Source organism: Jaculus jaculus, chromosome 22, assembly GCF_020740685.1.
Source record: "Jaculus jaculus isolate mJacJac1 chromosome 22, mJacJac1.mat.Y.cur, whole genome shotgun sequence".
NCBI classification, from domain to species: domain Eukaryota; kingdom Metazoa; phylum Chordata; class Mammalia; order Rodentia; family Dipodidae; genus Jaculus; species Jaculus jaculus.
Window position 1 is genome coordinate 3,891,614 of NC_059123.1, and position 27,907 is coordinate 3,919,520.

A 27,907-nucleotide genomic window follows, 5' to 3' on the forward strand; every position below is an offset into this window, starting at 1 on the left:
GAACCACCTCGAGGTAGGATCTGCTGTTTCCACCTAGTTTGACACAGGGTCTCCTTGCTGTTTAGCCACTGAGGAGGCCTGACTGATTGACTTGTTACTTCCGGATTCTTCTGAGCCCACCACCTCTTACCATAGGCACACTGGGATTACAGACACATGAGCTACTTTGTGCCAACTTTACATGGATGCTGGGAATTAGATATGGGCTGATAGGCTTATAGAACAAGTGCCTTTAACCACAGAGACATCTCCCTAACCCAACATAACTTAATATTACAAAAACCTTCATCACAGTGACACTGAAAAATATGATGTATCTTTCTAAATTCTTATGACATACTAGCAATACCAATTCTGTTCTTATTTTAAAAGTACTTCTAAAATTTTAATGTTTGTTTTCTCTGAATATGTAGGAAATACATCACTTACTTTGACAAAATAATACAATTATCTATTAAAATACATAAAATTACAGAATTACAGAAAGGATTGTTTCTTCTCATCAATAACTTATTTTCTAAAAATTTAATCTTAGTGAATATGCTATATCTTTTCTTTAGATTCATAGACAGTGTGGACAATGTTTATGTTTAAAAAGTACTGTTTATTATTAGATTATAAATGGACAATTTGTTAGAAGAACTTTAAATTTTATTTCTTGAAAATAAAAATTGACTTATAATTTCAAATTTTCATAGAGGCAATGTGATGCATCATTTATTATTATGCTAGAAAGCACTTCTAGGAATAACCTTTTCAGAAGATCTAAAAAGAGGTGCTATGTTTTAAAATATTAATGTATTTGTAAGACATATGAATAATTATATATCCTAAAGCTATTAATATTATATTTAAATTTCCATGTTGGCTTATAGTAGGTTCTTGGGTCTATGAGCAGGAAAAAACAGAAATTATAGGTAGTTTAGGAATATAAAATGAAAATTTTACTATTTATTATTGCTACTTGAGCTGTGGAATTCAAGTGTATACGTCTTTAGCTTAGTATTTTTTTTTTACTTTCTGATTTTGGCAAGATGTTTATAACTAATAAAAATGAAGAAAATGATAGTATAAATCATGGTGCCCTATAGGTTTGTGGTAATTGTCACTGTGATTTTCATTGCCATTGTTGTTGTTGTTATTCTGGTGGTTAAAAGCACACCTATTTTCTCTGGTACCTTTAGAAAATGATGTCTCCAATACTTAGTCATTAGAAGACCAACTAGCTTAAGAATGCAACTTGTTTTAATAATTATATTTTTCTAATTACAAAGATATTTTCTCCATCAGCACTCTGCAACATAACTTTATTCAGTGTTTTTCAGTCCCTTCATACATTCTTCGGTTGTTGTTACCAAATAACTCTTGTTCCCTTTGGGTCCTTGCTTTTGGCTTTTTTTAAAAATAGTTTACATATGAGCAGAAGTATTTCTTTAGAGGAGACATGACATCTTTGTTGTTTTTCTGGATCCTAGGATATGTACATTTAAACTATGAAATAATACACAGCACAATCTCCTTCCAAAAAGTACTGGATTGCTTTTGACTCCCTATTCATTTCTTTAAATGATTCTACATGTTTGGTACCATCCATCTTTTAGTTATTGTGCAAATTAGTCCTGTCAAATTGTATGTCAATTACTAGAATGGCAAATTGTCGGTCTGTCTTTGAGACAGGGCACATCTCATGTAGCCAAGGCTGGCCTCAAACTGGATACATAGGAGTACCTTGAATTTCTGATCCTCCTGTTTCTACCTCCTACAAGTTGAGATGCCAGGTGTGCTATACACTTTGGCTGGTGAGTGTGTGTGTGCGTGCATGTGCATGTGCGCTTATGTGCACGCACATACGCGTGTGTGTTTATTTCATTTCATTGGAATAGTTCTTTCATTCCCTTTAAAAATTTTTTCCTTTCATCAGTATTTTAGAAGTTCTTGTTAAAACTTAGTTAGTGAGTTAGTTATTATTTGAGTAAGTGTATAGGGAGTGCCAGAGTCTCTTGCCACTGCAAATGAATGCCCATCCAGTGCTATGTGGGTGTCTGGGGCTCTGAACCTGGGCCAAAAGGCTTTGTGAGCAAATGCCTTTAACCACTAAACAGTCACCCCAGCCCCTAGAAGCTGTGCTTTGTTTTTTTTTTTTTTTCCCTCAGTCACAAATGTGTTCCCACAGATTTCTTCCATTGCTTGTGGTGTGTTTTCATGGAAATGCTTTGATCTTTGTGTCACCAGATTATGAATGCACATTTTTAAAATGTATATTTACAAGATTATAAAATCGCCCTTCACCCTCTCTTTTTCATCTTACATACTTACACATGTACATTTTTCCTCTCAGTGGCAGTCACATATGTTGTGAGACAATGATTAAACCCTTTTCTCCTCCTAATAACTCAACAAACTCCTAGTATCTTTCAATGAAAAAGATCAGAGCTGTTATTCCTATCTGTAATTATTATTTAGACACTCCTATGACTAAAGACTTGCAATTGCTAGCACAGTATTGCTTCATATATTTATTCATTTATTACTTTTAATTACCTTCTGATTTTGACACTTTCTTTATGCTGAGCCTCATGTAGTCAGGGTCGTCCTTGAACTCACAATAGTTCCCAATCCTCCTGCCTGCACCCCTCACTCAAGTGCGGTGATTAGGGGCCCATACCACCACGCCTGGCTCTGGCACTATTTTTACACCTATTGAATGAAGTGAAGGATAAAATCACACCATGGAGATTTTAGCAAGTTGACAGAGGTCATGCAGTGAGAGAGTGGTAGATTTATAATACAGGCTTGAGTCTAAGTACCCTAGACCCTGAATTTAACTCACTGATCACTGTGCGGAGAAGTTTACAAGCCTGTGGCTCTTTGTTTCCTCCTGCCATCGCGTGTCAGGGTGGACGGTCCTCGACCGCTCTCTGCAGCCTTCATCTTGCCTCTTAGCCTTGACTTCTCTCAGCCCCAATGCTCCGTACCTGCTTTCTCTCCTGACCAGCGGAGTGGAGCACCCTTGCCCTCTTTTTTATTTCCTATTTATTTCTTCAGTTATTACAGAGTAATGTCTCCGCTATTATGGGAACTTCGGCATCATATAACAGATATTCACAGAATTCCAGGACAGAAATCAACACAGAGTTGAGACACGGTACGAATTGGAAGCCTTTTGATGTCTGTCCTCTATTATTAGTTGAATAGCTACCACGTACCCAGCTCACGTGCCACGTTAAAATTGCATTAAAGTCAATATCTGTGGTACGGTAATATTACTTTCCAAAAGAAATTTCTAAATCATGTTCAAGGAGTGCTTGATCTAACTTGATTTTCTTAAGTTGCTCTGAAAGTTCTTGCCTTTCCACAGCTACTGTTTCAGTCTGCTTCAGTCTGTTTTATTTGCTTGGCGTTTCGTGGTATTTGGGCGGGTCAAACCCAGAATGTGCTATAGAAGTACTTGGTCACTGAGCTGCTCTCGGGCCTAATGTGATCTTTTCAGATACGCCCACTCTCTCCCGTGTGCTAGCGTTGAAGACTGTGCTAGAGCTAGATAAGAGAAGGACGCTGCAGTGGGCTAAGGCACGGGGGGTGACCACAGCTACAACAAGGTGGTTTATGTTTTGCAAAGCTAGAAGGAAGGATTGTGAATGCTTTCACTGTAGAGAGAAGGAAAAAAAATTTTTTTTCAGGAGATAGCCATGCTAATTATAACGCTAAACAACATGTACATGTATTGTAACATCATATGATACATCATGAATTCCTATAGCTTCTATGGACTGGAGGGATGGCTTAGTGGTTAAGGTGCCTACTTGCAACACCAAAACACCCAGGTTTGATTCCCCAGGACCCACGTAAGCCACATGCACTAGGCGGCTTGTGTATCTAGAGTTTGGTTGCAGTGGCTAGAGGCCCTGGCATGCCCATTCTCTCTCTTTCTTCCTATCTGTCTCTCTCAATAACAATAATAAACAAATAACAATTTAAAAATAACAGTTTTTATATGTTTTTGGATTATTAAAATATTCTAAAATATTTTTTTAAATCTATGAACCCCAAAACAAATATACAAAAGAGAAAAAAAGTTTAGCAAATTTGCAATATCAATAAACTCCTGACATCAGAAAATTTCCTTTTTTTTTTTTTTTACTTTTTCTTTGAGGGAAAGGGAGGGGTAAGGTCTCACTGTGCCACAGGCTGTCCTGGAGCTCATGCTCTTTCTGCCTCAGCCACCCGAGTGCTGAGGGAACGGCTGTGCATCACCACATGCGACAGCTACATTTGTCTGTCACTCGTGAAGCCCAGGTTGAGTACGGTGCTTGCTAAGCCAGGAGGAGCCGAGTTCAATCCCCAGCAGCCAATGCCCGACATGGTGGCTCACGGTGGCTTGTAATCTCAGCACTGGGAGGCAGAGACAGGAGCCTGAGACTCTCTACCCAGCCTGTCTAGCCTGACGGGCAAGGCTCAGGCCAATGAGAGAGCCTGTCTCAAAGGATAGATGGTATTCTGGAGGTTGACCCCTGAGCTTGCCCTCTGGCCTGTACGTGCACATGCATAATGGTGCCCACATAGGCACTCATGTATGTGAATGTACACAGAGAGAGAAGCTTCATCCTCTCTTCTACCAGTCTCAGACCTTTTTTAAATTATTATTAGTTATGTACACAGTGTGTATGCAGCCATGTTGGTACCATCGTTAGCCTCCTCCCTGTCCTTCCCCCTACGCAGGGAACCTCCTCATCGGAGAATGTGGGTCGTGCATTGTGGGGTTAGCCATCACTTATGGGGGAGAGGCAATGTCTCTGTGCATAATGTCCCAGCGTGTGGCTCTAACATCCTTTCCGACCCCTGTTCCGCAAATTTCCCCAAGCCGTGTGGGGTTCATTTTAGGCCTGCTCTAGGGAAGAGTGACTGGGGAAATGAGCAAGGGTGCTGCTTTCTTGGTGAACCTGGAACCTGCGCAGTGGTGAAGGAGAGAGTGAGACAGAGGACACTCAACTGCTACCAAACCAGAGACGCAGAGACGCAGAGGGGCCTAAGACCTCACCGCTGAAGCGGACGCTTCGCTTACGTACGCTTCTCCTGGTTTGTGTCTCAGTCTTCAGGAACCAGCATCACGGTGGACATTGCTGTGATGGGCGAAGCCCACGGCCTCATCACCGACCTCCTGGCGGACCCTTCTCTGCCCCCGAATGTGTGCACCTCCTTGAGGGCTGTGAGCAATCTGCTTAGCACCCAGCTCACGTTCCAGGCTGTCCACAAGCCCAGAGTGAACCCCACCATCTCCTGCAGCGAGAACTACACCTGCTCGGATTCCGAAGAGAGCCCTGAGAAGGACAAGCTAGCCATTTCCAAGGTGAGCAGTGACCGCATGTCCCCGCGATGGCTACTGTTTCCTTTCCATTGCCTCCTAGCCTTCCCTCCTGTCACTTCAAACCTACCTGCGGGTTCCCTGCAGTGTCACGGTGACCAAGTCCTAAAAGCTTTGAAAACACTTCTGGCTTTGTACTTTATTTGATAGCTTTCACTACAGAGAAAGTTTACCTTTCCGTATTTCTTTTTTTTGGCAATTGTTTTGTTTAGTTTTGAAACAGGGTCTTGTTACATACCCCTGGCAGACCTGGTAATTATTATGTACTGTGGTTAATTTGTCAAATTTGCAGTAATCCTCCTGTCTCAGACTCCTGAGTCTTCACCATGTCAGCTTTCGTGCTGCTTTTTTTAAGCTTCTAGTCTGTATTCTAGATCATAAAGCTATTGTAGAAAAAAAAAAAAAAAGAAGACCCACCCCTCCAGATAAAAAGAAAATCCTCATTCCATACCTTGTGAGTTCTGTTTAAAATCCATTACCTTCTAGAACTGAAATTTACTTTGTTTTTTTATCTCTTTGTATGACATCCTTCAAAGTACATTTATGGATTTCTCAAACAAGTTTCAACTTCAAGCCCAGCATGGTGGTATGCCCCTGTAATCCCAGCTCTTGGGAGGTAAAGAGAGTGGATCAGCATCAGGGGAGGACTCACGTCATTCTCAGCTACATAGCAAATTCAAGGCCAGCCTGAGATTCTGCCTCAAGAAAACAAGATGCAAGTTTCAAATTTAGAACATATTTAGTTAATTGTAGATGATTAAAGTAAAGTATAGCTTTATTAATTTGTATAAATACAAATCTTATGTGTAACAAAGAAGGAATAATTCCTTCTTTGTTAAAAATATTTTATTTATTTATGTGAGTATTTTTTATTTATTTATTAGAGACAGAGGGAGAGGGAGAGAATGGGCACACCGGGACCTCTAACCACTGTAAATGAACTCCAGATGCATGTGCCACCATGAGCATCTGGCTTACATGGGACCTGGAGGATCGAACTGGGATCCTTAGGCTTTGTAGGCAAACGCTTAAACCACTAAGCCATCTCTCCAGCCCTATTTCTTTATTTGAGAGAGAGGAGGGCGGGGAGGGAGAGAAAATAGGTATACCAGGGATTCTAGCCTCTATAAACGAATTTCAGACATACATTGCCACATTGTGAATCTGGCTTTACATTTACATAGGTACTGGGGAGTCAAACCTGGGTTGTTAGGGTTTGTAGGCAAGCAAGTTGCCTTAGCCACAGAGCTATCTCTCCAGCCTAATTCCTTCTGTTTACATATGAGTTGTGTATCTAAAATTTCAGAGTGCTCCAAAATCTAAAACATTCTGAGCACTGGCAAAACGCTTGCAATTTTTACATTGGAGTATTATGTCTCTGGATTGAGAGTGCTTAAACTGGTGTCTATGCAAATATCCACAGTGAAAACAAATCTGCACTGTGGTCCCAAGCATTTGGGAAAAGGGATGCTTAGCCTATATAAGAATGTTTTCACAGGCAAATTTTAGGAGGGAAGATCCTGAACCCAGTGTAGATCTTAACTTTTGTTAAAAATAAGCCACACTGGCTAGAGAAGGCAGCTCAGTTAGAAGACCTTTTCTTTGATCTCCAGCACCCATGCAAGACACTTGGCCGAGCTGCTCATGCCCGTGACCCTAGCCCTGAGTACGCAGAGGCAGGTGCAGGCCTGTGTCTGACTATGTAGGCAGCCTATGAGAGACTGTGTGTGTATCAAAAAAAAAAAAAGAAAGAAAAAAAGAGAGAGAGAGAGAGAGAGAGAGCGAGTTGAGCGTGGTGGCACATACCTTTAACACCAGTACTCAGGAGGCAGAAGTAGGAGGATCGCCGTGAGTTTGAGGCTACCCTGAAAATACAGAATGAATTCCAGATCAGACTGAGCTAAAATGAGACCCTACCTCGAAAAAAAAAAAAAGAGAGAGAGAGAGAGAAAAGAAAGAAGGATGCTGGATACATGGTTTAGAGGTTGAAGTGCTTGCTTGCAAATCCAAGGGACCCAGGTTTGATTCCCCAGTACCCACGTAAGCCAGATACACGAGGTAGTGTATGTATCTGGAGTTTGTTCACAGTGGCTAAAGGCCCTGGCATACCCATTCTCTCTATCTCTCTATCTGCCTTTTCCTCTCCCCCACCTTAAATAAATAAATAAATGAAAATGTTTAAAACAAAGTAAAATGAAAAATTAGATGGTATTTCTGAGGATAAAATCCAAGGTTGTCCTCTGGCCTCCACACGTAGGTGCACATACATGTGTCGGTACAGACATAGTTGTATGCACCAAAACACACATATACACATCAGCATGCATATATAATATTAATATATATATATGTATATATATATATACACATACATACATACATGTCTCTGTGTGCATAGATATAGAGATAGATACAGATATGCATAAACACGTACAAAAAAGTTTTATTAAAGACTTGAGAAGTGAGAATTTCCATGGCCTCTGGTGGATGCAGTATGGTTATGACTCACAAAGCATGCATGCTGAGCTCTGCAACATCTGGGCTTCTGCTTGGGAGCCTCTTGACTCAGGAATGTGATCCCCACAAAAACCTTGTCAACTGGGCATTTATAAAGTTTCCTTGAAATTGGCACTTTACGAGTAAGATACACCCAAACATGAAATGATAGAGTAAGAGGTCCCATAAGGTCTCCAACGTACAGCAGTGGTTAGACTTTCCTCTGCCTGCTGAATAATACACATTCAGGTCTTTAAAAGACAACTGACATCAGGACTGTCAGAGCAATTCTTTCTTTTGAATGAGACAAAGTTCTACCATGAGGTTCAAGCTGGCCTTGAACTCTCAATTCTCCTGCCTCAGCCTCCCTATAGGTATTTCTAAAATTCCGAGATGTCATATAAGATCCAAGGTGCCACTTCTCAAACACTTTTTAATCATCCTCAGAGGGGGCAGGTTGTGTCTTTGCCTGCCCATCCTAGCCATAAATTCTAGCAATTAGCTCTAAATTAAAGTAGATAGTTGTACTGATTGGGATTATAATCCAAGTTGTATCAGGACAATTCTTTTTTTATTATTATTAGTTATATACACAGTGTGGATACAGCCATGTTGGTACCATCATTATCCTACTCCCTGTCCTCCCCCCTCTGCAGGGACCCCCCTCGTTAGGAAATGTGGGTCGTGAATTGTGAGGTTAGCCATCACTTGTGGGTAAAAGGCAGTGTCTCATTGCATAATGTCCCAACTTGTGGCTCTTAACAGTCTTTGTGCCCCCTCTTCTGCAAATTTCCGTGAGCCATGTTGGGTTCATTTCAGATCTACTTCAGTATGAGGTCTTGGGAGTCTCTGTGTCTCTGGATCTCTGGTTTGGTAGGAGGTGAATGTCTTCTGTGTCTCTCCTTCATTCTCAGGTTCTTTCTGGGCACTGGTCCTCACTATGCTGAGCCCAGTCCCTTGCCTGCATGTTGAGGACTTCCTAGCCCACTTAGGATGTGACTAGAGGACAATGATGTAGGATGAGATGGCCAGTGGCCCAGTGGAGCCTCTGATTGAGAGAAGTTGATACTGAGGGTAGCAACCGCTATCTGAAAACTAAACCATAGTTACCCTAAGAGAGGTGTGCTTTCCATGCCATCTCAGGTCTCTTCTCACACTTTGTTCCATCACTTGAAAGCCAAAATGGTAAAAATAATCCAGCCATCCTTGAGGCTACAGCCTATTGTGCAAGATGATGTAAATGAATCCATGCTCCAAACAAATGATTTTTGTGGAAAAAAAAAAACTATTAATGAATACAGTATGTGCTCAATGTGTGGATTCTGTTGAACTAATGTAACTGTAAAATTATCCCAGAGGTAATTGATTCTCACTCCTGTAATCACATATTTGCAAAAGCATAGAAATGAAGGCCCCCCAAAATATTAATTTTATAAAGTTCATAGGTTTTGACCGAAGAGGCGTTTACTGAGTTTCTTAGCACCCAAATTTTCAGTACGTGATATTCAACCAATATCTATCTTCACTTCCAACGAGCTCAGTTCTTTCCATTATGTTATATAAAAGTAATTATGTAAAATGTGAGTGATTAAAAAAAAAAAATTATCACCTTTCCTTCCTAGCGCCTGAGAAGAAACTTCCCCCCAGGCTTGTTGAGACGCGTTTCATCCACTTGGACAACCACCACTTCTGCGACGGGTCTTCCCACCTTGGAACCTGCCCCAGTGCGGAGGGACCGGAGTGCCAGCATCAAGCTTCACGAAGCCCCTTCACCCAGGTTGGACACATTGCTCCTGATGGTTTAACATCCCCCCCCCTCAATCTTTTAGGAGGTAGCATCTCACTCTAGCCCAGGCTGACCTGGAATTCACTATGTAGTCTCAGGACGGCCTCGAACTCACGGCGATCCTCCTACCTCTGCCTCCCGAGTGCTGGGATTAAAGGTGAGCGCCACCATGCCCGGCTTTCAGCTTAAAATCTCTTAAGAAAAGTTTCTAGCTAAAGAGAAGTTATAAAGGCACCCAGTCCTTGCGTGTGGCGCAGAGGACGACTTTGAAAGGGCAAAGTAGACATGGTGGAAATGTAGAACACTGTTGGGATGGCTGTCTGATAATCAGGCTTAAATTCTCTCACGTGACCTTGAATGTAAATTCTAAGAGGGATTGGGCTGGTTCCCCACGCCTATGACCTTGAATGGAAAAGGCTGAGGTCCCGAAGGAGGTAACCTACATTTTACCTCCAATGAGACCCATACTGAGAACATGAAATCCATAGTATCCTGCCTGACATTTGAAAATGATCCTTAGATCACATCTCCCTGGCCTACTAGAGCAGTTCTTTGACCTGCAGAATTACAATTCAAAAAGTAGGTGTCTTCTTCAGAATACCTGGGTATATCCAAGTACTTTGTCTCTCTCTCTCTCTCTCTCTCTCTCTCTCTCTTTCTCTCTGTTTTTCTGTGTGTCTGTCTCCCTCTCTCTCTCTCTCTGTCTCTGTGTGTGTGTGTGTCTATTTCTCTCTCTTTCTCTCTCTCTCTATTTCTCTCTCTCTCTCTCTGTGTGTGTGTGTGTGTGTGTGTGTGTGTGTGTGTGTTTGTGTCTAGTTCTCTGTGTGTGTGTGTTTATCTAGTTCTCTCTCTCTGTCTCTATGTGTATGTGTGTGTGTATTATTGGAAAACAAACCCAGAACCTCAGGAAACTAGACACATGCTCTACCACTGAGCCATCCCCTGAGCCTTAGGCTTTAATATATTAAATCTAATTTTCCAGAGTGATTGTGTTAGCTTTCTATCCTTGTTTAAAAAAAAAAAAAAAAAAAAAAAAACCTAAGATAATACAAAGAAAACGTACATCGGGGCTCATTTTTTTCAAAGGATTTCCCCTATGATTGCATGATCCCATTGGTTTGGATCTTTGGAGTCACGTTGTGTTGTTACAGGAGTGTGTAGCTTATCTCTTGAGAACCAGGAAGAAGAGAGGGGCCCCAAGAGGACTGAGAAGGGCATAGCAAAGGCCCAGCGTCCCAGTGCACATTCTCAGTGAAGTACCTCCCTCTAAGGCCCCACTATTTAAAGCCCAGCACCTCCCAATAGTGCCATAGGCGGGGGACATTTTAGGGTTTAGGATGGAACGGTTTTGGGAGGGAGTCGCAAGTGTAAAAGCTACTTTGGTTGAGCCTGGTTGAGCCCTTCCCTCAGACACATAGACACTTTTTCTGTGCTGTGTCACGGTGAAGGAAGAATGCAAGGTTTTCTGTGGGCCCCTTTCCTTCCCAGAGTCCAAAGTCGGAACTGTTCCTAAAGTGTAAGCAGAGCCCAGGAGGCAAGGGTCGAGGAAAGGCTGAAAACATTGTGAGGATCTCACAAAGCCCTATATAACAGCAGCCCATGAACTCAAATGTACTTACGTGATACCTAGTTATTCACTGTATTTTATGAATAGATTGCTAGTCTACACTGTAGTTAAATGGGATAGATATTGGTAAGATTTTATATATCTCAAAAAAAAAAAAGCCAGGCAGAGAGGTGCACACCTTTAATCCCAGCACTCCGGAGGCAGAGGTGGGAGGATTGCCAAGAGTTCAAGGCCTCCCTGAAACTACATAGTGAATTCCAGGTCAACCTGGGCTAGAGCAAGACACCACCTGGGAAAAAACAAAACAAACAAACAAAAAAAGATTTTATGTATCTCGACTTCATTAAACCCTGCTTATTTAGGTATCAATATAAAGTTTGTGCTTCAAAAACTTCAAAATGAACACATTTTAAATGATCATATTTGAGGTTAAAAAAAATAGCAGATATTTTTGCCTTAGTCTTCATAAGACATCATTTTGGAATATTAAAATGGTGTTATTATTAAAAGGTTACATAAAAGAGTAATATTAAAAACATTTAAAAGATTACACAAAAGAGTAATAACTTATTCAGTACATAGATAATATACTAAAAATGAAAAAAAAAAAAAACATCAGCTACATCTATAGTCTATGATTTCTTCACGGTAAATCTTACCAGTTACTCAGCCCAACAAAGTAAAACACCACGGGGAAGTAGTTCAGTTTGTTATCTAAGGCCCAGAATTTTCGTTGATCTTATTCACAAAACTTCAAGCATCTGTGAACTTCTTAAGAGGACATTACCTAAGGATTGAGGCAAGTGCACCGTGCGATTTTTCTTCAGCTGTTTTGGTCATCCCACCTTTCAGGTGCCTCTTTTAGGCTATTTGTGGTAAGTTGCTATAGAAGTAAGTAGAAAAGATGATGTTTTTAAACATCTTGGTCAAAAGTTGAAGAAAAATCTCTTCAAAAAGTAAGAAAAAAAGGAGAGAGAAGGAGGAAGAGGTGAAGGGATGGAGAAGAGAATGAGAGAGAGAAAGAGAGAATGCAAGTTATAGAATTTACTCACTGCCCGGTTTACTGAGAATCAGAGAAAATAGGCAGAAGTGAGTGTTGGGCTCAACTTTCTCCCCCTGTACATGCGAGAGTGTTGGTGTACTCCTTTAAAGGTGCATTTAGTCCGTAGGAGCACACCCTTTGGTTGGGATTTAACACCCAGCTTCAAAGCTAGGCATGCTAACTTGCTTGCACAGAGGGGAGCCACGTTGGTTATAGATCATTTCTAGATTGTCCCCAGAAGTTGTACAGGTTATGTGATAATCTCCATACATCTGTGAAATCATCGTGCCTCAGTATCAGCTTTATTTACAACGATCCACCAGACAGATCAAACACATTCAGCTTATAGTGCAACTTTTAAATCAGAAAACAATCAAATGGTCCATTTATACCCATTCAAGGTATAGAATTTACCCTCTGCCAAGTGCTTGAAAGGGCACAGGACCTAGTAAAACACGGACCAAGTGATTTTCCCTTGGGATGGTCAAGTTTGTGAACATAGCTTCCTAAATTCTTTCTCTCCTAGCAAGGATGATCATGCTTCCAATTAAATTTGTAAGGTGTGGAGCAATATGTGCATAGAAATTTTGTCTTGGGCCTGGAGAGATGGCTTAGTGGTGAAGCACTTGCCTGTGAAGCCTAAGGACCCCGGTTCAAGGCTCGATTCCCCAGGACCCACGTTCGCCAGATGCACAAGGGGTGCATGTGTCTGGAGTTCGTTTGCAATGGCTGGAGTCCCTGGCGCAGCCATCCTCTCTCTCTCTCTCTCTCTCTCTCTCTCTCTCTCTCTCTCTCTCTCTCTCCCTCCCTCCCCTTCTCTCTGTCTCTTTCTTTCTCTGTCACTCTCAAATAAATAAATAAAAATAAACAAAAAAAACCCTCAAAAATAAAAGAAATTTTGTCTTGGAATACCTCCAAAAGTCACATCCCATTAATTCCACAGCTTATGTTACATTCTCTACCCCTCTACACATTTATTAATTCAAGATTGACTCACAGGGAGTGACCTAGACTGAACAAATGCATTCTGATAATTGCATTGCCGGGATGAGCAGTGTCCATTATCTTTCTCCCAATCAATGTCATCCCTGAGCGTGTTCAGCCTTGACCTTGTCATTGACACATCCGGGGCAGCACTCGAGGGTCCAGTTCTGCTGCAGACATTTCCTTTCCTAAGTAGAGGCTGCAGTGGAACATTGCCACTGTCCTTGAGTGACTTTATGCAATTTGGAACTTAAGTCTATATTCACCAAGAACAATGAGTACTTATTAGCCAGGGATTGTTGAAGTAAGCACGGTGTCATTCTCTCTCAAGTAAGGATACCTGCACCTCAACACCGTTACTTTGTCACCTTGTGTTTGAAAATCAATGAGGAACTTAAATGCTGAGGTAGGAGAGTGTCTCAGTCTCTCAGTCAGATTGAGCTGGACAGTCAGCTTTCCTCCCGCAGACTGGTTTGCTTACGAGTTACTCAAGTTCTGTCATTAGGAAGTCAAGTGGGCTGTCAGTGACCTGGGGCCAAATGCTCAGATGGGCAGAGGTGCTGTGGAAGTGATGACTGGGTTCTTGCAGGTTCTGATGAATAACTTCCAGTTATTCCTCTCCTCTTCCCAGTGCTGGTAACCCTGACTCTTGGAATAACCCAATGATGATGACTCTCATCAAGAGCAAATCCTTCACGTCCTCCTATGCCGTCTCCGCTGCCAACCACGTCAAGTCAAAAACACCAAGCAGACCAGGCAAGTGTACCCTGGGCTTTGAACCGACAGCCGTGGGGAGAACAAGGTGCTACAGGAAGAAATACTCAGAGGCTGTCTCACCCTCACACGTCTTTGGCTAAACTCTTCTAAAAAGGCTTGGATTGGAAAATAGGAGATTTCTAATTTAATATTGCAGGCTCTATGATGGTGTAGATTCTTGCCCGACTTCCATACCAAATTTCCAGTTCTGAACTTATTGGGGAGATGGGAAATTAGAGTCGCCATTTGACGGTCAGCCTCTGGGAGCATCACGTGATGCATTCGGATTTTCCTTTTCGGGTCTGTTAGACAGAAGTTCATTTTGAAGCACATCAGAATTTCATGTGAGCTAATGAACTAGATATTAAAGTTAACAATGTAGTTTTAGCAGAGTGAAGGGGTTTGGAGGAAGATGGTCTCACTTAGTCAGAGTCTGCCCTGACTCAAAACCGGAGGACATATAAATTGGGCGTGGTGGCAAGCACATGGGACCCCAGCATTGAGGAGACTGGGGCTGGAAGATCATGAGTTCAGGAACAGCCTAGGTTGTACTGTAAGACCCTATCTCAAACAACTACAAAACACACACACACACACACACACAAAAAAAAATCTGTGACCTAGAGGCTGGAGAGATATCTTAGTGGTTAAGGCACTTGTCTGTGAAGCCTAAAGACCCAGGTTCGATTCCCCAGTAGCCCACATAAGCCGGATGCACAGGGTAGCGCATGCATCTGGAGTTCATTTGCAGTGGCTGTAGGCCCTGGTGTGCCCATCCTTTCCCTCCCTCCCTTTATATACGCCTCTTTCTCTAACTCTCTCTCAAACAAATAAATAAATAAACATTTTTCAAACCTTGCATAAAGTGCGGTTAGATCCTGAATTTCCTTTATCCTAGAATCCCAGGTGAGGGCCTGTGCTGTTCCTCTCGCTTCTCCTTTCTAAAAAGAAACAGCTTCACATTTAAAAAAATATATATATATTTACTTATTCATTTGAGATAGAGGGGGAAGAGATTGGACACACCAGGGCCTCTAGCCACTGCAGTCAAATTTCAGAAGCATGTGCCACCTTATGCATCCGCTGTGAGTACTTCTGCTCCCGATTATGACATGCTCATTTGAAACAAGCCATGTTTCTCTAAGAACATGTAGAAAAGCTGAGGGGAGGTCCGTGAGGATCGACCCTGGGTCCTTGGGCTCCACAGGCAAGCACCTTAGCCACTAAGCCACCTCCTCAGCTCAACGTCACATTTTTGCTCCTCGGAATGAGAGGAGACTTCCTTGGGGTTTCCGGTGACTTTGGGTTCTGGCGGTCACTGACATACTGGGCACGCAAGTCCTGGCTACCATGGTAATCCCACTTCCCCGTTGTCACGTCGCCCACCTTAGGACATTGCTGAAAGCTCCGGGTTGCCTCCGCATTAGCAGTGCACTGGGCTTGGGGTCCCTACTTCCTGCTCTGTGGGGGGAGGGGCACCACACAGTGATGGCTTGCCTTCCAAGAATCTCTTCGTTTTGGAACCTAATTCCTCAAACTGGGGGTTTTGCCTTCACAGTTCCTCCTTCCCTCGCCCCTCCCCACTTCTCTCCCTACTTCCCCTTGGCTTTTCTACATGTTCTTACAGACCATGGGTTTATTTCAAATGCGTGTGTCACAACCAGAAGCCCTTAAAACAGCAGGGTCTCTACGAAGACCATGGGGAGGATGTTCGGATTGCGCCAGTGCCTCACCGACCACCGTGGAATGCAAGCTGTTAACCTGAAGAGGTGTGGCTGGAGGCTGGCCTCTTGTGATTTCTTACCTCCTCTTTTCAGTACCCACTTTGGTCAGTGTTCTCGCCAACCCTCATCTTCTTTAAATCTCTACTATCCCGCATTCAGTGTTGTTTTTTTAATACTTCCTCCAAAAGATGGGAATTTATTGGAATTCCGCTACTGAAAGAAATGTTTAAAGGAAATCTGGTTTTCCAACAACTGTTCTGGTCTCCTGTGCTTGGGAGGTGTTCCTTAAGCTTTGTGACATGGGGGTCATTAATGACCTGAGAAACAGAACTGGCTTTCCCTAAGAGCATTCACTGCAGGGTAGCGCATGCTAATATTTAATGGGATTGCCCCAGGGCAGATCAGCTTGGTAATAAGAAAAAGCCACCTGGGACTCGAAGGAAGTCCAGGAAGTAAATTTGAGCAGCCCGCCTTATTAACTGAGATTCTCGTTTGCTGTGTCTGTGTGTGCATGCACACGTACCGAGGTGCCTGTGCATATATGTGCATGCGGAAGCTGGAGGGGGCAGCCTCAGGAGTCACCCTGAAAAATGCTGTCCACCTACTTGTACTTGTTGCCCTGGGGAACCCCACTTAGGCTGGCCTGACTGGTCAGTGAGCACCTGAAATGCCCCTTGTCTCCTCCTCACTTGCGATGGGACGCCAAGTTTGCACCACCACTCCTGGAGTTTTACCTGGGTTCTGGGAATTAAACCCCAGCCTCTCATGCCCACTAACCTTAAAGGGGCGTTAAAGTGCCATTGGAGTCATCATCTCCCTGCGAGCATCTACGCAGATGCTCACTGAAGGAATGCATCTCCACTTAGCAGCTGTGAAGTGGTACCGGGCCTCAAGCACAGAGCTCTATAGCCATGACCACCAGCGTGCAGAGAAGCTCATGAAAACAGACTTCCACGTCTCTCAAAAGGTTGACATATGCCAATGTTAAAATGGTATAATATGCCATGTGCTCTTAACATTTTACACGTTTGAAGAAAACGGTGACAGCATTTCAAAAGAAAAAAAGGCAATAGCAATGAGGAAGGAACCATTACCATCGTCTGTCCCTCCTAACTACCTGTTTCTTCCCATGGTTCCAAGTTTTTACATCCCATGACAGGATCCTCAAGACAGATCTAATTGGTGCTCTGTCTACCTTTTGACCTGCTAGGGGCGAGAGATAGTAGGTCAGCACCTCTGTCTCATCTTCTTTTTTTATCCAATTCACCTTCTCTGCTGATGTGGAGGTTAAGATGCTCCTTGAAACTCCTCTTTTACACAGGTGCCCTCAGAACAACCACCCTGGCTTCAGCTGCATACCTCATTACCCATAACAATGGGCAGGCTAGCTCCTTAATGTTTCCAGGACTTCTGTCCCCATTTCCGTCCCACCCTGGCCCCCTGGCTGACCCTTGCTGAGTTTACCTCTCCTCCTGGACCCACCAATCAGTCAGTGCTCCTTACATTCATTTGAACATGGCAACAAAATCTAAAACCTAATGTATAAAACTCCCAACCTTAGTTGCCACGGAAATTTCCTGGATTTTTCCCCTCTTAAGACCCCTATGAGTCAGGAAACAGTCCTCTTCCATTGTAAGGTTTTCTGCTTTGCTTCTCTGTTATTTCTACTTTCTCTCATAAAATAAACCTTGCATAGTTTACACTTTTTTCTTGTCTACGATTTTCAGTTCTTTGCTGGTCAAAGATAACTTGAAAGCCACTGGCTGGGTGGCTTGGGGAGTTCTCTCAGAGTCCCTGTCTTGGAGAGTTCTCAGCTCATCCAGAGCCCAGTCTCTCAGCGCTACAATGGTAGAAATTAAAATACAAGGCATAGCAAGGTTGCCTTCGTTGTTCCAGTTAAGTGCACGAGGTAACTCTGTCGTGATTGCTTTGGAGGGGATTTCATCCCATGATCTCTGTAGATTGCTGTCACAGCAGAGCTAAATGCTGGTGATACCATTTACATGTGCACGCTGAATTCAATTACACAGATCCTTGGAAGCCTACCGATATATAGAAAAACATCAAGAATCAACTGAAATTAGAAGCTAGCGCTCTCTCTCTCTCTCCCTCTCTGTCATCGTCATCATCTGGACTGTCAGGACACTCCCTCCTCATTTCCCTGCACCGAGGTGCCTGGGTGGAGAAGCAAAGCAGGTGTTCTATGCTTCATGCAACCAACTGCCACCACTGGCTTTCCAGTACCTGCGCAGCAGCCAGGTGGGATCCGGTGCAGTGTGGAGGGAAGTGGATGAGGATTGCAAGAACCCCGGGCAGTGGGGTGGGGAGCCAGCAATCACTACGCGCAGAGTGGGCACACTGGAGATAAATGACCCGCTTCCAGAGGGACTAATGAATCTGTTTTCCGCACAAATCAAGTAAACGGCGTGTCCTCCGGTGCCATCCATCAGCGTTGGTTTGAAGCAGCTGAACAACGAGCAGCTATGGCGCAGTGACTAATGGGAGACGCAGGAATGAGATGGCAGCGGAGTCCTGGAGGAAAACAAGAACGGGAGATTTAAATCTAATTTGCATGTCTCAGTCCTGCTCCTCTGGTGTGAGTCACTGACCACCAGGAGCTATGGTTCTGCTTCCCAAGCCCCCCTAACTCATCCTCACAGCTTCACGGTAGTTCTCTGCTCATATCTTGTAAGTATCACCGTCGATTACAGCCAGCACAGGTGTGTGTCTAAGCCTGAAAGCACTTTTCCCATGAAAGCTGCGATGAGAGAAAAACTGAAAAATTGTGGCACTGGTGATTATTTTCATTTGTTTAGTTAGTTCCTTAGTTCATTATTATTTTATTCTCTTTCCACCTTAGGTCAGTATTAGTCCTGACCATTTTCCTATGGTTAGAAAAATGGGAATGCATTGCTCAGAGAAGCTGGTTATTTTCTTATTCAGAGAGTTGTGGAGTTGAAAGCGGACAGATTTGCTTAAAGAATTCCCCTGCAGTGCTCATCTTCTCCCTCTAACTGATCCGCACTTTCCCTTGTTTTCGAAAACAGGGAGTTCAAGGTTTGATTACTAACAGGAGTTGATATTTTATGCTTTTTTAAAAAAATATTTTATTTATTTATTTGAAAGAGACTGAGAGAGGAAGAGGGAGAGAGAAAGAATGGACATGCCAGGGCCTCTAGCCACTGCAGACAAACTCCAAATACAAGTGCCACCTTGTTCATCTGGATATATGTGGGTCCTGGGGAATTGAACCTGGGTCCTTAGGCTTTGCAGGCAAGTGCCTTAACCGCTGAGTCATATCTCCAGCCCACATTTAGGCTTTTGTTAAGTTGTATTTGCAGGTTTTCTTCTTCTATGCTTACTCAATATTTGTGTCTGTCCATTTCTGTCTTACTGTGTTTGTGTCTTTATTTGATTTTTACTTTTATTATTTGTGTATGGGGATGAGCATGTCCATGCCACAGTGTGTGTGGAAGTCAGAGGAAGGTCCCCTCCTTCCATCTTGTTTGAGACAAGATCTCTCTTGTGTGTCCCTGGGAAGGACTAATGAAGAAAGGCTTATGAGCTTTGACATTCTCTTGACTCTGCCTCTTATTGCCATAGGTATACTGTACTACAGACTCGTCCACCACTCCTGGGTCCACCTTTGTGGGTGCTAGGCAACCAAACTCCCGTCCGCAGGCTTGTGGACCAAGTGCTTTTAACCACTGGGCCATCCACACATCCCCTTAAAGTAATATTTTTTAAAGATTTTATTTATTTATTTATTTATTAGAGAGACAGAGAGAGGGAGAAAGAGAGAGAGAGAGAGGAAGAACAGACACACCAGGGCCTCCAGCCATTGCAAACGAACTCCAGACGCATGTTCCACCATGTGCATCTGGCTTTTGTGGGACCTGAAGAATCAAACCTGGGTTCTTAGGCTTCACAGGCATGTGTCTCAACCACTAAACAAGCTCTCCAGCCCTAAAGTAATATTTTTAATTTTCAATTTTTTTTTACTTTAAGCATTAAGTATGAAGACAACTTGAATCATCAAAGATTTCTGTTTCATGAGCTTTTCTTTGTAGCATCTCTTTGAATGAGGTGAAATATATTTGAACAAATATTTGTGTGCCTCAGATATTTGTGTGTGTTTGTGTGTGTGTGTGCATGCTCATGCACATGTGTGTGCACAATGTAAAATCAGATCAAAACTTTGAAATGATACCCATCATCCCTCTAAAGTTCAGAGATGATTGATCTTAAAGACCTTACAGTATCTATTTTTATTTTTTTTTATGTATTTTGAGAGGGGAGGAGAATGGGAACACCAGGGCTTTCAGCCACTGCAAATGAACTCCAGACAGACACATGCACCCCCTTGTGCACATGGGTGACATTGTGTGCTTGCAGAACAGTGTGTCTGGCTTACATGGGACCTGGAGATTAGAACATGAGTTCTTAGGCTTCACAGGCAATTGCCTTAACCACTAAGCCATCTCTCCATCCCTAGAGTATCTGTGTTTGAAGGCTTGCCAAGAAGGTTATTTTCTTCATTTTCTTGGACAACCACCTTTATCTAACATCATTTAATTGCTCCTTCCTAAAAATGCAAGAATATTTGGTGCTTATAGGATTGAAAAATCCCTACTCTGAAATTCTAAATCCTAACACTTATTTCTAGTTTAGGGGGTTAGAGATGCCCAAATAGTCAAGTCTATGCAAATAGTCAAAAAATCACAGAAGCCAAAAATTTGAAATGTTTCTATTTTCAAGCATTTTGGGAAAGGCGGGAACACTCAGCCTTTATCTGCATTCATTCCCACGCCCACCCCATGTGGAAAGTGGTGTGTGTAAATATGTGTGTTCTTTGGGTTTTTTTTTTTAACTTTTTAATAAAGTTTTTCACACACACACATTTCCTGCTGTCGAGGATTGCTGCCAAGACCCATGCTTGTTAAATGTGTCCAAAATATGTAGAGGAAAGCACCATAAAAGTGAAAGTGCTTTTCCTCTGTCACAGGTTTATTTAAAATTTCATCCTAGGAGTCTTAAAGTCTGCTTATTGGTTTAAATATAGTTGAATCCCTAAGTTCCAAGAACCGTCATGGCTGTATGGATTTTAAAATGTGTATTTAAGAGTGGGCTGCATGTCTGTAAGGCTGGTAGCTTGCAGCTACTAAAATGCTGCCATGGCCAGGGGGTGTGTGTGTGGGGGTGTGGGTTACTGTTGTCATAAATTCCCTTCAGAAAATATTTTTCTATCAAAGACAGGAGTGGAGAAATATTCCCAAGGATTTTTGAACTATGGTTTTGTTCCTTTAAAAACAAAAAGTAGAAAACTAACCTAAAGCAATGCTAATGAAGAGTTTCATTTTATTTCTGTGTGTATGTGAGTCCATGTGTGCGTGCATGCTCATATGGATGTGAGGGTACATGAGTGTAGAGGCTAGAGAGATACCTTGGGCATCTTGGTCTCACTCTAGCCCAAGCTGACCTGGAATTATTCTCAGGGTGGCCTTGAACTCACAGCGATCCTCATACCTCTGCCTCCCGAGTGCTGGGATCAAAGGTGTGTACCACCATGCCTGCTACCTTGCTTTTCTGAGAAAGGTCTTTCACTGTGCCTGGAGCTCGCTGAGTTAGCTGGACTAGCTAGTCAACATGTCTCAGGTACCCTCCTGTCTAGATTTCTACAGCACTGGGATTATAGGTGCATGCCACCATCCTGGCATTACTAGGTGGGTACTGGGGATCTGAACTCAGGTCCTCATGCTTCAATGGCAGGGTGTGGCAGCTCCTGCCTGTGATCCTGATAAGCAATTTCCCAAGTTCCAAGAGTTTCTTTTTATTTTTTCAAACACAGAACGATGAATATACTGTGCCACAGGTCTTCAAAGCCCCGGGGTAGAGATGGCCAGCCCCCTTTTCTTCTCCGTGCTCCCGTTTTCCCTCCTCTTTCTCTGAAGTGAGCTTCCCAGCCGGCATCTTATGACTTCCTCTTTCCATAATACTCTTTCCTGCCCTAGACGCTTTTCTGAATGACATCCTTGTTTTATCAAACTTCTGTTTAGACTTTACCACCACAGAGGTTTCCCAGGCTGTCTTCTAAATCCCTTTCAGTGCTTTTCGATTGCTCTCCATCACTTTTCTTTACATCGCCTTAAATTCTGTGGCCTTATATTTGGCATTATTTGTTGACTTTTATTTGGATGTTTCTGTCTCCTCCCAAACCAGGGAGGTTTCATCAGTACAGGAAAACATGGCACACCATAAATATTTGTTAAAGGATTATATCACTAAAATACCCAGTGTAAACATCTGGGTAGCTTTGTATACCAGGATTTAGCTCCTTAAATGTCACATAGCTTTTCCCAAATCATCTGGTTATCTCTGTCTTATTCTCCAAAAAGTCTAAATTAGATCAACCCTTTCCAACCATTTTTTTTCAAATAAGCACACATATATATGTCAAGGTATTTGTGAATATGACAGTGTTTCATGGCTGGTGGAGAAATGGGAGGTGACTATAGTGCTTAGTGAAAAACTTGATTTGTTTTATAAATTAATAGCAAAAGATCTACCAAATGTTCAAGATACTGTGATAACTTGATTCTAGAGTTTCTAGACAAGATGAGGCACATTCAGGGTGGAATGGCCGTAGACTGTTCTAGATCTTCCAACTGAAGCATTTCCTTTTTCATTTAAAATTATAACCATTAATATGTCACAGCATACTTGCAACCCACTCATTGCCACTCATTGCTCATTCTAGCATTGGTTGAAAATTTTAATTTCAACTTAAATGCCTTTGGCTTGGTGAGCTGTGCAATGTAAAGGTCTATCAATATCTTTCGTATAACATCCAGATTTTTAAATGTAGATAGAAATAAAAAGAAGAACCCAGGCACACTAGAGAGGGCCTACCTGATGGTCACAGGTTTCTCTTCACTTTGGACATACTCCAAAGGAAACATGGACTCCATCCTAGAGAAGAAAGGGGTCGTTGCAGATTTTATTCCCACGTAGTAACCCTGTGACTAAAATATTTTAAAATATTTTGGGTCTCAGTGGGTTCATCTGTTACATCCAAGGGCGAGGGGTGGATCTCTTGATCAGGAACCAACAGAAGTGATCATCAAAGGTCTGGGAGGGCGGCAGCTACGCTCCACACTTAAGCCAAGAAAGATGGGATTTCTCCTCTTAGGAAACTGAGCAGAAGAAATACCACACCAACAGGAAATATAAAAAGCTATTGAAACCCCTTCGGCATGCTGAATACTCCTTCCAGGGGAGCTGACAACCTTGTGGGTGTGATAGATTGACTTTTGAGGGAACTGGACCTTGGACGGAAGCTGCTGTGAGCCCGATGCCAGCTAACCGCGCATCGGCCGAGGCTGTGAGGTGGACAGCTGTAAATTTCTCCTGAGTGGGGAGCAGTAGGGAACAACTTGGGGTGATCTTATTTCAGTTGCCCCAGAATAGGAGATCGGCCGTAAAATCATGAAGCCCAGTCAGCAGTTGTCATTTGAAAGTTGCTTGTCTGGATTTATTTCACACTTACACAGATGGTTTGTTCTCTGTCCCAGACAACGACCTCAACAGCCATCCCCTGGGCTTGGGGTGTCGTTTAGTCACGCATGAAGACCTGAGTTAGGATGCTCAGTACCCACATAAAAATGCTGCCCGTGGGGGTGAATACCTATAATCTTAGCACCGGGGAGGTGGTGACAGGCGAATCCCTGGGTTCACAGATGTTCCCCCAAGCCAGTGAAAGAGACTGTCTCTGAAGGGATGGCTGGTCTACCTGATGAACCACAACCAAGATGGTCCTCTGGCCTCCACACGCTCATGCACACGTGAGAACACCTGCACATAACACAGGTGTGCCCATACCACACAATTAAAAAAAAAAAACAACAAAAAAAAAACAGACAGTGCTCTTGTCTTATAGAGTCAGTGCTGAAAATCTGAGCCAGTTTCCTGTATAATTCTCACCAATTAGGGGAACTCAGAGTTGACATAAGGACCTGCATTTGAAATTTAAGCCTTAGGTATACTGTTTTAACTGAAATAAACCACATTGCTTGTATAAATGCTTACTTAAAAATATTTTTAGCTTATAGACATATAATTAGATTTCATTATGCCATTTTTTACAGTTTTTTTCCTCCCCTTGCTCCCCTTACCTCCCCCTCGTCCCCTTGTAATATCCCCCCGGAGTCACCCTTTTCCTTTTCACGTCACATGTGACCTTTGGTTTCCTTTCTCTACCCATCTTCCCCTGCCTTCACAGCCATCTCGCTTCATAGACTAGACTTTTTCTCACCTCCCCGTATTTGCATGCATAAAAACATTTAAAGGTAGGATCTTCATAAGAGAAGAAAAGCATATAATTTTCGTCTTTCCAGTGACCTCCTTGGAAATGACATTTTCCAGCTCCATTCATTTTCATGCAAATTTTACAATTTCATCTTTCTTTCCAGCTGAATAAAATTCCGTTGTGCCTATGTAAAACATTTTCATTATCTAATCATCAGTTGACGGACAACTAGGCTGATTCCAAGAATATATAAGGAACTGTAAAAATTAGACACCAAAAAATCAAAACAAATTTCCCAATGAAAAAAAAATGGACTAATGAAACAGACAGATCATTCTCAAGAGAAAACACCAAGAGCTGATGGATGTTTATATGTCTTCTTTAAAATTATTTTTGTTTGGATGGAGAGATTGCTTAGCAGTTAGCCCTGTGAAGCCTAACGGTCCATGTTTGATTCCCTAGTCCCCACGTAAGCCAGATGCACAAGGTGGTGCATGCTTCTGGAGTTTGTTTACAGTGGTTGGAGGCCCTGGCACTCCCATTCTCTATCTATCTCTTTCTCTCTTGTTCAAATAAATAAAAAATATCTTCAAAAATTATTTTTATTACAGGCTCTCTCACATAAAAATGTACTGCTTCACTGAAAACTGTTAATGGTTTAAAAGGCTAATTGCATGCCCAAAATTTACCTTTCTAAAATTTGTGCATTTTTTTAAGCCTCACACACCTGCCATCCTGTGCTCTTGGCACTACAGAATGTTTAAAACAATAGTAAATTCTGTCCCTGCTCAAAACTTGCCAGTCACATTAGGAATTTTTAACTGTTCCATTCTGGTCAGGATGACAAGAGACAAGAGAAAATAACGTCCCTCTGTCCTGAAGTGACTCCAGGACACCAAGGTTCTAGCTGAATGTGCCAACATGGCCACCGACTTTTCGTGATGATTCATTAGTCACATTTTCATGCCACGGAGACATCCCAACCACACACGCTGTCTCCAGATGGTGGCATGCCAAAGAGACAAGCTCCATGGCCTGGATATGCACTTGGTGGTTACTGAGTTTACAGGGGGGGAGGAGGTGGGCCGAAGTCGCGTGTTTGCATTTCTGAAACATTTTCTAGTGACAATAACTCTCATTCTCTCTCAGGTGCCCTAGCTAAAGTTTCACCTCTTTCCTCGCCCTCCTCCTCACCTCTCCGAGGAACTCCAGCCAGCAGTCCCGTCAGCAAAGTTTCTTCAGTGCAGTTTCCAGAACTTGCCAACACAACTTCCAAGCAGGGCCCGGGTTCTCACAGGGCCTTAACGTACACTCAAAGTGCCCCGGACCTGTCCCCTCAGATCCTGCCTCCATCTGTTGTATGCAGCAGGTAAGAGTTGTATATCGGTAACAAGAAAGTACAGTAACATAACTGGTGTTAATAATAGTGTCTTAATTTTTCATGGCATTATGTGAATAGGAAATTTATTCTTCATACTGTCTGCATAGCTAATCTTTGAAGATGCTACAAAATTTTTAGTTGTATATTTTGACTAGTAACTACCAGAAGATATATAATTCATATATATATATATATATATATATATATATATATATATATATGTATATGTTATAACCAAACATTTTGTTGGGAATTCTTAAATTGGGTCTCCTGTGTATTTTATCATGATTTTAAAGATATCTTACCTAAAATGTATGTTTCTGATTTTAACACTTTAAAAATGTATAAATAGGATTGGAAAGATGGCTTAGGGCTTAAAGGCATTTTCCAGAAAAGCCAAAAGACCAAGGTTTGATTCCCCAGTACCCATGTAAAGCCAGATGCATGAGGTGGCACATGCATCTGGAGTTCATTTGCAGTGCCTAGAAGTTCTGGTATGCCCATTCTTTCTCTTTCTCTTTCTCTTTCTGTCTCTGTCTCTCTCTCTCATAAAAAAAAATTTAATTTAATGTACAAATAATACAGATCATCTTATGACTAAATTTAAATAGTTCTCTGAGTGCAACTTAAGCAGTCGCTGTTGCTGTTTTATGATGGTGAAACAGAATGGTATGTTGGTCATCTTAACACATGCTGTAATCCCAAGACCAGGAGGCTGAGACAGGAGAGTTTCTGTGAGTTCAAAGCCAGCTTTAGCTACATAGAAGGTTCAAGACAAGCCTAAGATACATAGGGAAACCCTATCTCAAAAGAAAGAAGGGAGGATAGAAGGCAGGAAGAGGGAAAGATGCAGTGGGAAGGAAGGGGACGGAATGTAGGAAGGGGTTAAGAGGAGAGGAAAGGACAGGGAGGGAGGAAGAAAAGAAGAAAAAGAAATTGAATTATATAGTGTTACTTCCTACAAAGGATGGGGAAAACTGGACTTAATATGTCTTGAGTAAACTATTCTGCCAACATTGTCATTAACTAGGAAATAACTGATTACTGATTAACACATTTTTCTAGTCTCCAGAAATCTCTTCATCGTGGGTAGTTAATCTTAAAGCATTGAATGCTTTTAAGTAGAAAAGTGCTTTAACAATAATCATAACAGTGCCTTGAACAAAATACGATTTCTTTTCTAAGGTTAGTGAGCAAAAGTGTTTTGATAAAGGTGTAGCATGTTGCTCTTCTAGTGTGAAATATTGGTTCACAGATGTACCTGTTATCAATATGTTCAGGTTGACAAGTAGCAGTGGGTATTGAGTTTCGTAAATTCCATTGTCGAGGACAATGTCCATAAATTCCAGGGTGTGGCTTTTCCTGAGGGAAAGTACCTGAGGTAAAGAAGGGAAGGTTTGGTTTGCTCACAGCCTAGAGGACTCACTGTGATGATTCACGTGTAAAGTGTCTGCCGCAGCCTCATGTGTCTGAGATGAAACCTCATACTTCATCCTCCCTGGTGGAGCCTTTGCTGGGGGACGTGTGTCCCTGAAGACAGAACTTGAGGTTGATTTGGAAGCCCGGTCCCTCTGGGTGTTCTGAGGTCACTCGCCCTCCTTCCTATGGTTGTAGAGATGTGATGCCCAACTGTCGGCTCAGGCAATGCTTTCCCTACCATAAGGAAACTTCCTGTTGAACTGAAAGCCAGAAATAAACTCTTTCCTTTCACAAACTGCTTCTCTGGTCAGGCATGTTGTCCCAGCAAGGAAAAGATAACTGCTACATACTTGATGGTTGGTTTGGGCCCCGTTGTGGGGCATTGCATCAGGGGAGGACACCTATGACAGAGGAAACCTCCATCAGCCCTCTTGGTGTCTCAGAAACAAAGACATAAGTGAGGGTTCCAGTATCCCCTTGGAAGGCCCATAATGACCTCACTTCTCCATGAGACCTCATTTAAAGGTTCCTTCAACTCCTAATAGTACGGAAAGGAGACCAAGTCTTCAACACATAGCCTTTGGGGGAAATACTTCATATCCAAACTATAATGCTTCAAGTTAAATGCATGTCACTTATTTCTTAACCTTACTTTGACTTCCTTTCTCTTCACAAATGTTTTTAAATGAAATTATCAACTTTGTTTGACGAGGGACAGAGTTAAAAATTATTCTAACAAATTGTTCTTAAAAAAAAAAAAACTACTGCCTTTTCTATACAAGCTTTTAAAGTAAAATAATTGATGTTGGTCATTTATCTAAACCCCCCCACCCCAGACACACAAAATGCATGTTGCATAGTAAGATATCTAGGAAGCATTCCACAATACACTCCCTTTATCAGAAGCTGAGAAGTTCTGTTAAAAGAGTATTCCTTGATTTTTTTTTTCATGTTTTCTATAATTATTGGACCCCAGAGCCAGTTTCTTTAGGTTAGCACCATGTAATTGTGTGTGCATGTGATGGTGGCCAGACATGCACGGGGGCCATGTTCTGGGCTCTGCACCCTGGGCCAAGATGAAGCCC

General features: G+C 42.3%; 1 protein-coding gene across 2 annotated transcripts in view; it reads left to right on the forward strand.

Moving 5' to 3' along the window:
• Pde3a (phosphodiesterase 3A) overlaps nt 1-27,907 on the forward strand; it is a 297,902-nt gene that overhangs the window by 235,924 nt on the left and 34,071 nt on the right. For both annotated transcript variants that reach the window (XM_004664377.3, XM_045139534.1), the window contains exons 3-6: nt 5,090-5,347; nt 9,481-9,635; nt 13,869-13,993; nt 25,172-25,391. In XM_004664377.3, coding sequence (XP_004664434.3) covers nt 5,090-5,347; nt 9,481-9,635; nt 13,869-13,993; nt 25,172-25,391 — 758 coding nt within the window. The remainder of the gene's footprint in view (nt 1-5,089; nt 5,348-9,480; nt 9,636-13,868; nt 13,994-25,171; nt 25,392-27,907) is intronic.